Consider the following 13988-nt stretch of genomic DNA (forward strand, 5'->3'; position numbering starts at 1 on the left):
TTTATTACATCCACTCAATACAGAGCAGCAAAAGGATATACCTGCTTTTATCAAAAGTCTTTGAAAACTTCCGGGGAAACGTGTAACTAGCAATAAAATCGTCATAGTAAACCTATTATGACTTACGGAATGTCAGTTCATGCAAATGATCCTTTTATCGGTAAACTGGTGCATTCCAGTGCTATTCGTTATTCCGTCGCGATGTATGGAAGAATCGATTTTTTCCTGATTAATTAAAAAATCATTTTTTTTGAAGAATTGTTTTTTTTAAAGATCGATTTTTTGGAATGCATTTTTTTAATAATCGATTCTAATGAAGTTTCAATTTTCTGAAGATACTAATTTTTAAGAAGAATCGTTTTTTTAAATCTATTTTTTGTAAAGAATCGATCTTTCGAATTTTGTTGAAATATCGATTGTTCTGAACAATTCATTTTTCGAGAAGAGATCTTTTGAAGATTCGATTTTTTATGAATCGATTTTTCGGAAGAACCGTTTTGGTGAAGAAGCAATTTTATGGACGATTCCATTTTTTAGAGAATAGCTTATTTGTAGAATAGAGTTTTTGAAGAATCGTTTTTTTGATGTTTTCGAAGATTTTTTAAAGAACCAATTTTCTTGAATAATCAATTATTCGAAAAATCGATTGTTTGGAAGAATCCATGTTTTCAAAGATTTTTTGAAGAACCGATTTTCTTGACTAATAAATTTTCCGAAAATCGATTGTTTGAAAGAATCGATTATTTTAAATGATTAAATTTTTTGAAAAATGTATTGTTCGGAAGTATCGATTTTTGAAGAATTTATTTTTTTTTAAGATCGCTTTTTATTGAGAATCTATTGCTTTAAGTATCATTATTTTGAAGAAGTGTTTTTTTAAGAATCGATTTTTTTGAAGCATTGATTTTTTGAAATACTGAATTTCACAAAGAATCAATTCTTTTGGGATTAGTTTAAAAGAATCGATTTTCTTGAAGATAGATTTAGCGAAGAAGCGATTTTTGGACGAATCGATTTTCTTAAGAATCATTCTATTGAAGAATCAACGGCGCCGGTGGTTGAGTGGTAAGCGTGACCGCCACTCATTCCAGTTGGCCTGGGTTCAATTCCAGCCGAGGTCGTTGAGATTTTTCTGAGGTGAAAAAATCTGTGGTCGCGTCTTCTTTCGGAAGGGAAGTACAGCCGTTGATCCCCGGTCCATGAAATTGGTGGATCGATATCTAGTCCAGGTAGTGGAATTACCTCTCTGGCGTCGGTAAAGAAGAAGTATATCCAACTTCTATACTCTACTAACAAAAATATCCTCCTCCCGTGATACTTGTGGAGTGCGCAGTAAGATATACGGCCTGTAGCAAAAGCAAGTATCGGACTAACAATTCCTTCCCTTTCCTTCCGCGATCTACATTCGGGCCTGACCGGCACCGGTATTGATCAGAAACACTTTAAGATTACCAGGAGTTGCACATTGAAAGATGTTTCGCTAATCCCAAGCATAATTATCTACTGATTCCCTGTGCAACTTCAGCTAGTCCCGATCGATAACGGAGTAGCAGCCAGGGGTGGTCGCACAAGCTCAAGATCAAGCTTAAGAATCATTTTATTGAAGAATCGATTTTCTCAAAGAATCGATTTTTTAAGCAATCGATTTTTTGTGTTGATTCTTTTGATGACTTTTGATTTTTAAGAACTATTGATTTTGTGAAAAATCGTTTTTTGGAAAAATCCATTCCTGGATAAACGATTTTTTTTGAAGAATCGATTTTTTGAAGATTTGATTTTCATGAAGGATCGATTTTTTCGAAGAATCGATTTTCAGTAGAATCGATTTGTTTTGAAGAATTAATTTTTTGAAGAAGTGATTTTAAGGGCGGATCATTTTTTTTGAAGAATCGATCTTTTTAAAGAACCGATGTTTTTTTAAATCGATTTTTTTTAAAGAAACAATGTTAAGAAGTTTCGATTATTTGGGTATCGATCTTTTGAAGAATAGATTTTTAAAATACAGTAGAGACCCGTTCTTATCAGCCCCATGGTGAATTTTAGGCTGACAAAACAGGGGCATAATATTTTTCAAAAATCGATTTTTTGTAGAATCGATTTTTTCGAGAATCAATTTTTGAAGAATGAAATTTTCTGAAGAATTGATTTTGCAGGCATGTGTTTTGGAAGATCGTCTTTTTGAAGAATCGACTTTGCTTGAAGAAATTTTGTTAAGAATCGATTTTTTGCTTGAGAATCAAGATTTTTTGAAAAATTAGTTTTTACGAAGAATAGTTTTAGTTGGAAGAACAGATTTTTTTGAAAGGTTTCAAGCAATCGATTTTTTTTAAAGAATCGATTTTCCGTAGAATCGATTTCTTAGAAGAATTTTTTTTAAGAATTGATTGTAATGAAGGATCGATACTTTCAGGAATGGATATTTTTAACCAATCGTTTTTTTTTTAAAAAATAGATATTTTTAAGGAATCGATTTTTTGAAGTTTCGTTTTTTTTGAGTATCGATCTTTTGATTAATCGATTTTTTAAATATACGATTTTTTGGAAGAGTCGTCATTTTTTTAAATCGATTTTTTCACGAATTGATTTTTTTAAGGGAATGATTTTTTAAGGAATCGATTTTTTGAAGAATACAATTTACGAATAGTCGAATTTTTTTGGGGAACCAATTTTTTAAAGAATCAATTTTTTCGAAAAAATGATTTTCTGAGGAATTGATTTTTTGAAGATCGTTTTTTGAAGAATCGACTGTGCTTGAAGAATCGATTTTCTGAAGTATCGAGTTTTTGGAAGAATTAATTATTTCGAGAATCAATTTTTTGAAGATTTTTCGAAAAATCGGCTTATGCGAAGAATATATTTTTTTGAAAAATCTATTTTTCCAATAATCTTTTTTTATCATCGATTTTTTTGAAAAATCGATATTTTAAGGATCGAATTATTGATGAATCAATTTTTTGAAATATCATTTCTTTTGCAAGAATCAAATTTTTGAAGAAGCGATTTTTTTAAAATAGATCTTTTGAAGAACAGATTTTTTGAAAAATTGATTCTTTTGAAAAATCGATTCTTTATAAATCAATTGTTTTGAAGATTCGGTTTTTTGGATTATTTTTTAAAATAATCGATCTATTCAAAGAATGGATTTTTTGAAGAATCGTTTAAAAAATATCGATTTTTTTGGAGAATCAATTTCGATGAAAAATCAATTTTCTGTGGAGTCAAGTTTTTTGAAGAATCGACTTTTTGGTGAATCTATTTTTGAGAATCGATGTTTTGAGGAATCAAATGTTTAGAAAAATCGATTTTTTTGCGGATCCAATGTATTGAAGAATAAATTCTTCTTAAGAATCAAGTTTTTGGTTGAATAGATTTGGTGAAGAATCGATTCTTTTAAAAATTTCTTTTTTGGAGAATTTATATTTTGAGGGATCGATTTTTTGGAATTTAGTTTTTTACGAATCAGTTCTTTTAATAGTCGATTTTTTGTGAGAATCGATTTGATTTGAAGTTTCAATTTTTTGTAAGAAACGGTTATTTACAAAAGTCGACCATGCAGCAAAGCAATTTTTGGGAGAATCGATTATTTGGATGCATCGATTTTTTTTGACGAATCAATTTTGTAAAGAATAGATTTTTTGGGGGAATCCATTTTTTTCGACAATCTTTTTATTGAATAATCGATTTTTTGGAAAAATCTTTTCTTAAATTTTTTTTATTGATTTAATTTTTTGAAAATTCGATTTTACTCCGAGAAATCGACTTTTGGAAAGCATTGATTTTTTTGAAGGATGGTTTTTTATAGAATCTGTTTTTTGAAGATTCGCCTTTTCGGAGACTCAATTTTATGGAGGAATCGATTTTTGAGAAACGATTTTTTAAAGTATCGATTTTTTTGAAGATCCAACTATTTTACAAGAATCGTTTTTTCTGAAAATAGATTTTTGAAGGAATCCATTTTTTGAAGAACCGATGTAATAAAGAAAGAAGTTTTTTGAAGAATCTATTTTTAAGTATATTTGAAGAATCGAATTTTTTTAAATGCTTTTTTGAAGAATCGATATTTTTAAGAATCGATTATTTGAAGAATCGATTTTTGAGCTACCGATTTTTGAGGATCAGATATTTAAAGAATCAACTTTTTTTCGAAGAAAAAATTGAAGGATCCATTTTTGATGAATCAATTTTATTTAGAATCGATTTATTTTTTCATAAAAATCGGTTTTTCAAAAAATCGATTTTTTAAAGAATTTTTTGAATTGAATTGGATTTTTTGAAGAATAGATTTTTTAAAGAATCGTTTTATAAGGATCATTTTTTTTGCATGACCGATTGTTTGAAGAATAGGTTTCCTTGATGAATTGGTTTTTAGAATAGGATTACTGAAGAATCAATTTTTTCAAGAATAATTTTTTTTTGTAAAATCGATTTTTTAACTATCGATTGGTAGATTGTTTCGCACTAATTCATGAATCTGCCGAAGTATTTCCGCTCGTCGATCTTTAGTCTGTTCTGGTGTCAATTTTTCATCGTCATGTATAAGCCGTTTGACTGTAGGTGATGAAGAATGCTGTGGATCCAGTCGACATGTATTCAAAACCATGTCGAAAATACGAGTATCCCAAAGGTTTTTCCTTATGTGTCACGATGGTTGTTCGTCTTATCAAGATACATTTCTTTCGCGAATAGATCATCGGTCTATCTTTTGCGAATTAGAAGTTATTGAGTAATTTTTGGTAAAATTATTGAAAGTTTTAAAAGCAATAACTTTTGAACGGGCAAAAAGCGGGCAGTCAGCTCTAATTGCAATTAAAAATGCTATATCAATACAATAAAATTTGATGATTTGAAAAAAAACTATTGTTTTTCAAAAAATGTCAAATATGTTGGAAATTACTCGTCATAAGAAAAATTATGCGTTAATACAAATTGAGTATTTTGACGATTGAAATAGCTTTGTGGAATATACGAAACACGTAGAATTGATAATAGAATAGATATTTAAAAAAATATTTTTGGAGATCATCCAAATATAACGAGATATAACTTCTTAAGCATCTTATATTCAGCAAAGATATTTGTAAATGCAATCTACACAACTTTTCCGGAGACGTATTGATAATTCGGTTAACTTTCTAGACCGGGTTTGGAAACACTACTTGTGAAACCAGCCAGGAAGCCAATGCGCATCAATATGTTAGTAATATCCCTCCATAAGAAGAAAATAGGTTTGTACATACAAAGCACAAAACATAGCTATATAAGTTCAGGGGTTTGCGTTTCGATTTCGTCTCTTCAGAACCGCGGCACTTGGCTGACGCTAGTTCAAAATTGAAAACATTACTTGTAAACAGACTATACGGGACTACAAACTAGCCATTTCGGCTTACAGTACCCATTATTACTATTATGGTTAAACAATAATTGCGAGTGATATGAAAATTGATGGAATCAATATCAAAACTATTCGGTAGAGGTAGATTCATCACCCTGGCAGCTTAAACGAAATTGGTCAAAACACACATTTACCAGCTCATTCTGCTGTAAACGACTATTTGATTACCGTAAAAATTAGCAACGAATTGCTGAGCGAAACAAAACACCGTAAAAACAGACATCCGACAAGAACTGATGCGGAAAGTAAGCGACGGTAACAGCACGTTATCCCCACCCTTCCTCTAATAGGAGTAAAAAGCATTCGAAAAGAAATTGTCCTCTCGCTAATAAAACTAAACTACATGATAGCGAAAACGCCACGCCGTTAACACACAGGTCTAATAAAATATCCTATTTATAGGTCGTTTGGTAATAAAACCGACCGTCGCTGATCCGCTACCCTTTGCCGACTCTGCCCGACGAATGCTTCACGGGGGAACGTTGAAACTATACTTATACTATATAGTCTATACATACATATACACAGCAGAAACAGTATCGCTTAACGGAACTCAGATCCTGTGCTATTGTTGATGTTATTGTTGTTATTACTCCCACCTCGCGGTGATCTGGCGATCTACGCTTTCGCCGACCGACCGGAACCGTGCCTGTTCCTGATGGGGTGTCGGTTAAAAATGGTCACTTCACATTCGAAGTGTTGAAAGCATTACAACAGAGCCAGCAATCGACACACCAACCGACCGACCGACCGACCGTCCACCGTCACGCGGCAACCAGCAATGTTCGATGGGGGGAAAACTGGAAAATTTAACGAGCCGGTTGAAAGCAATGACGAAAGCCAACCCGGTCAGCTACACGGCTCGTAGTCGAATGGGTAAGCGAAGAGAGTGCGAAATCCTAAGGAGCCAGATTGGAGTGTAAATATCGGTACCTACCCGGCCAATCGGTAGCCGTGCCCGTGGAGTCGAGCCGAGACTTGGCAAGTGGAACCGGTAATAACGATAAATATAAATAGTAAAAGTGTGAAAGAGAGCAGAACAAATAATAAAGCCTGTAGATGGAGGGTGGGGTGAGTTTTTTTTTCTGTTATTAAACGGAAAGTGGAATGGTGTTATAAGTCATTGTTGATATCCGGATTAATGTATCCGGTGATAATTTCAGTTGACACGGTCTAACGATTTTCGGTGTTATTGGCTTTTGGAGCATGGTATTGCTTTTCTCATTATAAATGACAAGTGATTGCATTTCTTTTTGGTCACTGTGAATTGATTGTTATCGAAATTAACTGTTTTCAGTTGAAATTATCATTTCAGAACAAGTGAACGTTTTTATACAACAAATCTATGCTTTACAATTCGATCGAAAAGAATGATGGAATTTTACGCTGCACAGAGAAATCTATCGTGGGACTTACATTCATTTTGCGTTTGTAATAATTCATCAGTTTTTATCCTAGCTATGATTCAAAAGTTGTCGGTAATTTTATAATTTGTTTTGCATTATCAAATTTATGTGCAAACATGATTCAAAGCTCCTGCAAATATGGTTAATCTCTAAAACTCACCTGCGGTGGATACCGATCGGGCAGCACGTGCAACGCCTCCCGGTACACGGCCAGCGCTCGTTGCAGCTTGCCCTGGTCCGCGTACAGATTCCCCAACTGCAGCATCGCACTGATCCGGGCGTTGTCGTGGGCTGCCCGATCGCGTAGCCCGGCACCGTCCAGTTTGGAGCCCTCGCGTAGCACACTGGCAGCTTCCTGGCAGCGTCCGAGCGCTATCAGTGAGGTGCCCAGGTTCAGATAGGCCACTGTGGAAAAAGTATGAGAGAAAATAAAAAAAACCTAATTAAGTCACGAGTGTTACGTCAACGATAAGAGCATTATGCGAGGGAGAAAATGTAGAAATTTCTTCCGGTTTTACGTAATAGATAAGCCGTTTAATCCAGCTTCAGCCTCGAGTAGCAGGAAGCCGGTTTTGTAAAAACATAAGAGCCGTGTCATCGGACGAGCTAAAGTATTTTGCAAGAAAGCGTAAAGGAGGCCACTTCAGCGGTCGTTGTCGTCGAATCGGGTCCCGTAGCCCGATGGCTATGTGCGACCTAGTACCGTAATCCGTAGATAATTGGAATGCACTTTATGTCTCCTACGTTGCCGTTGCTTTCGGAAAGTTTCTCACTGAGCAGCTGCAAAGTTGTCAACCTGCAAACGGAGGCGAACGGAAAGCCACCGCTGGCGTCGGCCTGTCAGCCTGTTGGATGGTATGTATTTCATAATCGGACATAGGAATTTGTGAAAGCATCGTCCTTGTACGGTTAGAGTGCAAAATAAACCCTGCATGTACAGGATTGACGTGTAATGAGTATGAGTGGAGAGCGAGTGTGGTATGATCCAAATGAAAACCTTTTAGCGTAATATCTGTGATGGAAGAAGAAATGATTAACTCATTGATGTGCATTCGGCGGCTCAAATTCTGCTATTCACGTAGTTTATGGAACATTAGAACTAAGAATTAACAATCGATTCATTTAGTTGAATTCCGAAAAGTACGTCAAATATCTTTTTTTAGTTCAAACAGATTCCTACTGCTAATATCAGGAATATTATTCAAATTTTCGACGGACTTTTTCCTTCTGAACAATAATCAAAATTTGTTTCTTGGTACAGATTTCCAACGAAAATTACGTTTCAAACCTACTACTAAAATTCAGCGAATGTTGAATATATTATGTCTTCAGCCCTCCCGCAACGGGCTCCAGCTTCTCGATCATACAATCAATTCGCTCCACTGGGTTCAGCTTCAATTTTACAGAGCGCATCGTCCCTTTTGTTTTTGCCAGCAAACTTGGTGACCACAAAATTGACCTGCCGTACATCCAATTTCATTTTATTACCCGAATTAAATTTGCTTCGCTGTCAAAACAGGAAAAAAGTACCCCTCTCGCTGCTAGAAAAGGAACACATCAAACGGGAACGGGATAACAATGTCGAGCGCCTACCTGAACCGGAGTAGTTGCTTCGTTGGGTTGTTGGGTATTTCAAAAACTTCTTTCTCCAACCAACGATTTGAAGTACAATGTTTCTTCAATTTAGAATAGTGGTTTTGTGTGTTTGGATTATAGTCTTCCGTGCAATAAGGTGTACAACACAACAACACAAAAAGAACCCACATCGTCTGCCTCCATTATTTGAAACGCGGTGGAGGCGCGTGGTTGTCCAATCAATAGTGTTTTGCACAATTTTTAAAATGAAGCCTATAAACAAAAAAAGAAGTCAACAATGTGGCAGATACAGTCTTCCGTGCAGTCTTCTGGCAGATGCAATGTGACATCTTTCGTGCTTGTAATTTTTATCTTGTTGCTATAGAGTTTCAGCAGGCTTTGATCAATCACGGGAAACTCACGGGCAGTCAACTAAGCTAAGCTAAACTACGGTAATTGCAGAATTCAAGAAATCGCTATCCTCCATCACTAGCAACACTACTCACAACCAGGGTTACCAAGCACAGATTAATCTCTTTTTGTCTAGTTCTTTCTATTTTAAAATTTAAAAACTTTATGGACAGATATTCAGATTTGTTGAGATAAGATGTTAAAAAACTAACTTAGACGAAAGTTTATTTTTCGTATTGTCTAATGATGTCGGATTCCATCGACTACTTCGGTTGGGCCTTAACATAATCGCTCGAATACGGGGGATACACGAATCTTATACACGGTTGCGCACTGTAGGGGTAATTGTTTTTATCTTGCATATATGACTAACGAAAAAACAGTAATTTCAAAATATTGACATAGATAAACGTACAATGTTTCAAATAATTTTATACATCCAAGTATGCTAACAAATTAATCCATGTTACATCCAAAATATTCTATATTTAATGTAGTTCTACGTCAACTACATGCACCAATTGAGTTAGCCTATGCAGTTTTGGATTTTTGGACAGATTTTTGGTGTCCTTATGGGTAGATCATTAGAGTGCGATGATGTAATCCTGTTCAGTATTCTGGCTAAATTTTGATCGGGTTTCTGATGGATTCCTAACGAAACCCTGTTCTGGATTTTAGACCATATCCCGCACATTATTATCTTCGCACGTTTCTGATGTAATGATTTGGAGGATTTTGATTTTTGTAAGCAGTTGAATAGACACGAATAGACACTCAAATTAAAACGGAACACTACGAGCAATCAAGTGGTAGTGGATGATATTCCACAAGCACATAAAATCTGATAGCTGAAGAGATAATAGAGAAATTGAAACATGGCTCGGTAAGGAAAGCTATGCGTTACACATTTAAAACTTTTTATTTATTTTTCTTTTCAGGAGGAACAATTTTACAGCTATCTTAAGACCAGGAAATATTATCATATACAAGAGAGAGTAATTGAATAATTGGATATCAGGAGAAGGAGGGCAGGGGGTCAATTAGAACTCCTTTTATGAGTAATAATATAATTTGTCAATTTTTAGAAAAGATATCATAGAATCAATTTACTGTTGTCTTCTGGTCGTGAGGCTAGAAAAAAAAATCGATTTTTTGCATATGTGGAATCAATAAAACAAATAAATCCATACACCGTTTCAAATAAACAAATTAAAAAAAAAAAAGAAAAAACGTCGTAGATCAGACAGTTAAGATCGTATTTTTTACAATACAATTATGAAATATTTATTGGAGAAACTGATCAAGAAGCAAAAAAATGTACTATGCTATATTTCTCCTAGGTGGAAAAATATTTTAGGTAAAAAACTTTTTTTTCCACTAAGGAGAAAATTGTTTTAAACCACTTTGCGCGTAAAGGACACGAAACCTATAAGCTTAGTCCGTTAACAAAGTTAGTGTCGGATTCTGATGAGAGGAGCCAACGCCTCCAATAACTAATTTAAAAAAAAATACCAAATAAAAATAATCTGTGTAGTCACAGTTGTCGATTGGCACAACAGTATCCTTTTCATTTATTTCAGACATATTTGTAATATTTTTTATTTTGAACTTTTTATTAATTTTATGCTTTTCATTCATTATTTACGTTTTGTGCCTTTCAAACATTTTGTTGCTATGTTAATTGTTTTGTTTCTATCATTATATCACATTTATTTGTTTTACTTTCATAGCGCATCTAATTAATTAATTATTTTGTTCATTGTGTATTCAATTGATTCAGTTAGTTCATTTTTCTCATTTTGTTGGATTTCTTCAATTTATTTATTTCATTATATTCCTTTTATTTATTATATTTACTTTATTCATTTTATCCAGTGTGTTCATTAGATTCGTTTTATTCATTTTGTTCTTTTGGTTAATTTTAAATATTTTATTTATTTCATTTGTTTTGTTTATCTGATTAATTTTTTCTATTTATATTGTTCTATGCATTTCAATGAAAATTGGTTTATTTTTTAATCGTTGGATTCATACTATTAATTCCAGTCATTTCATGAATTTGTATACATTTTTCTTCAAATGCAACAATTTTCTTCGTTATTAATATCGTTAATTATATTAAAATTATTAAATTATTATTAACTAATTTTATTATTTTGGTTAGTTTTATTGAGTCTACATAATTGATTAATTTAGGTGTGTACTTCGCGTAAGTTCTGCATACTAATGAATCATCAAATAGTTATATTTATAATTTCACATGTCACTGCTAAATGGATTAACTCGGGGTTTTTAATTAGAGACCTGCACCCGAACACTCTCAGTCACCATCTTGATTCTTTACACATTGAAAGAATCTCACGGAAATGTTAATTTAAAATTAACCCCGCCTAATTCACCTCCTACAATATTGTAAGGGGCGATTTTTTAATACTCGCTTAACGTTTAAACCAGGTTTAAAAGTTAAGCGACGGTGAAGAAATCGACCCGTTTTCACCACCGCTTGGAAACCACTGCTTCTCTTTAAACTGAGACTAAAGTCGAAATATTCTATAAGCGGGACATTTTTTTGAAATTTTTATGATCATTTTCGAAGATTACTTTTCATCTAATAACACGGTGCTACAAAATAAAAAAAATGAATGTACTTTTAAAGTGATCTCTTGAAGGTTGAAGGCCTGGTCACATACAACACAAAACCACTGACTTATGAAAAAAAACGATTTTTCGGAACTTTTGGCAGTAAAATACTTTCTACGCGGTCATTTTTCAACCAATTTTAATTTTTTTGAGTGTTGTGGATAGAACAAATGACCCTTCCAATGGCATGCTATGTGAAGTTCTTTTTAAAAAGTATTATGCGGTTTTGGAACAACATTTCGAAAGTAAACATTATTTTACGATTTTTTCATTAAAAATATGAAAGTTGCTCAAATGTTTTATTAGAAAGCGTCTTTATTTTAATAGAAATTTAGAGAGAAAATTTAATTCCGTATTCCATGACCGGTTATTATTTTTTTCCATGGTAGAGTTATTATTTTTTTCCAAATAAGAAACTTGTTCGGGTACGACGGTGATCGTAGTGCTAGTGCGATAATCATGTGTTCTTTCTGGGACGTCATCATATCCCAAGGATAACATAATGGTTAGTATATTGGGCCAGAGTCTCGAAGGTTGCGGGTTCGAATATCACCTCTGGGGGATTTTTTTCCACATAATTGCTTTCGCTTCACTCACTTCGATCAGTTTTCCTCATTGGACTCTACCAAAAAACCTGTTTTAATCCACCTGGCGGTGCAATTGTGCCTTTCTCATTTCTCTAAACTATGGCTCGGTGGCTGGTTATGTTGAACATAATTGTGGAAACGTCCATTACATTTTTAGCACACTTTGCACTTATACACAATGGTTTGCCAGCCACGAACTTGATGAGTTACGTGTCGACGGTGAAACACTTGAAACAAAAAAAAATCATATTTAATTAGTCTAATCAGCATTAGTTCAATGTTATCTGCTTGTTAACTCATTTTGTCATGGGGAGGTGTGGAGAGCGAAAATCCCACGAACGAACGACTTCCCAGCTTAATTTTGTATACTTTGTGATACAGTGGTGGTTTAAAGATGATGTGGTTGAGACGTGGGGGGGGGGTATGAGGGCTGAATGGGGTGGTGGTCTGAGGTGTGATTGAAGGGGATTTTAAAAGGAGTGGAGTGAACAGTAGAGGGGGGGGGGGGTGGTAACCCCTCTCCGTATACCATCAGCTACGTTAAAATCCAGTCAAATGACAGTCAAAAAAAAATTTGGCCGGGATTAGGTTGACGTTTTTCAGAGTGATTGCTTAAACTTTCTATATGAGAAAGGCAAAAATGTGCCAAAATCCAAAAAAATAGATTTTCGTCAAATTTTTTTTCGATTTTGCATCAAATCTCGACGTTTCATGCACCTTAAAGACATTTGGAATCAAAATAAAAATACTATTTTTAATTTTTCCTATAGTTTATATGGGAAATTTCTGTGTGGCCGCATTCTTAAGCCCGTAATTCCGGAACTAGAATTCCGATCGATACAAAATTTAATAGCAGCTGATGGGAAGGTTGCACCTTTCATTTAAGTTTGAGCAAATCGGTCTAGCCATCTCAGAGAAAAATGAAATGGTTTTTCCAGCAGCTATTTTGCATGAATTGAATCGTGATGATCTAATAACTCGACCGATTTTCATCTTTTAGAGTTTTGAAAAGGATTAAATAAATAATGTGGTAGCAAAGCTGAACACAATTTTTCTTACGCACACTACCAAGCCTTGAGGTAACTTGATCCTTAAAAGTCCCATTTTCGGGTGATCTGCATATAATGGTCACGTATGACGGGATTGGTTTGGTCGGACGCATTCTCAACACTCGAACACCATTTGAAACACTCGGGAAAAAGTTTCTCTAATGTACATGCTGTGGTGAAATCCATTTCTCCGTATCTTGACATTTGTTTTAATCACGATATCAGGGATGCGCGGGAATAAATCATGTAAGCGAACTTCTAAAGATCTTTGTCAATATATATGAGGTTTAGGGTGTGTAACCGTTTAAGTTACAAATGCAAATATAATGAGTGTCTGTGTTTGGGGAAAAACCAATAAATGAAACGATAAGAAGTGATTGGAAAAGCAGAGAATAGGTGATAGACAGGATATTTTAGAACCCTATTGGGCGAGTTTCTTTGGCTGTGGGGTGTAGGAAAATGTAGGAGAATTTGGTTGTCGGAGTTGGTAAAAAGAAGGTGGAAAATGAAAAGGAAGCGGAAAAAATGGAAAGTGGAACAAAGATAGGTTGGTGATGTGTTGGCGATGGGCGAGAAGCTCTCTTGGGTTCTGACCGTGGGAGTGAACACATCGCATTCCGCTATTAATTGAAAGTGATAAAGTTTTGGACGGTCTGACCGGTTTGGAAAGCCCCGATCACGGTGTTAATAACGCCAGTTAAGAGCAAAGGATCGGCAAGTGCCTGTTTCGCCCTGACTGGTTTATCCAGTACGGCTAACCGTAAAGGAGTCATCCGACAGGCTGTCGTCGCGGGTCCGTGCTGCCGAGTGCAGTCCTTCATTCCGCCCGCTAATTATCAAGGACGACCGCGTGGCCCGGGGGCCAGATTAAGATCTCCATCACCTGAACGTCGAAGCCGAGAACGAAATCCCGAGAAGACAACGCTGA

General features: G+C 34.7%; 1 protein-coding gene across 3 annotated transcripts in view; it reads right to left on the reverse strand.

The window, feature by feature from the left end:
* Positions 1 to 13988, reverse strand: part of LOC131686130 (protein O-mannosyl-transferase TMTC2-like) — an 876983-nt gene that overhangs the window by 49554 nt on the left and 813441 nt on the right. For all 3 annotated transcript variants that reach the window (XR_009304937.1, XM_058970300.1, XM_058970299.1), the window contains exon 8: positions 6959 to 7203. Coding sequence is in view for 2 of the 3 variants with exons in the window: in XM_058970300.1 (XP_058826283.1) it covers positions 6959 to 7203 (245 nt within the window). In the remaining variant the exon portion in view is untranslated. The remainder of the gene's footprint in view (positions 1 to 6958; positions 7204 to 13988) is intronic.

The sequence above is a fragment of the Topomyia yanbarensis genome, chromosome 2 (assembly GCF_030247195.1).
Source record: "Topomyia yanbarensis strain Yona2022 chromosome 2, ASM3024719v1, whole genome shotgun sequence".
Taxonomy (NCBI): Eukaryota; Metazoa; Arthropoda; class Insecta; order Diptera; family Culicidae; genus Topomyia; species Topomyia yanbarensis.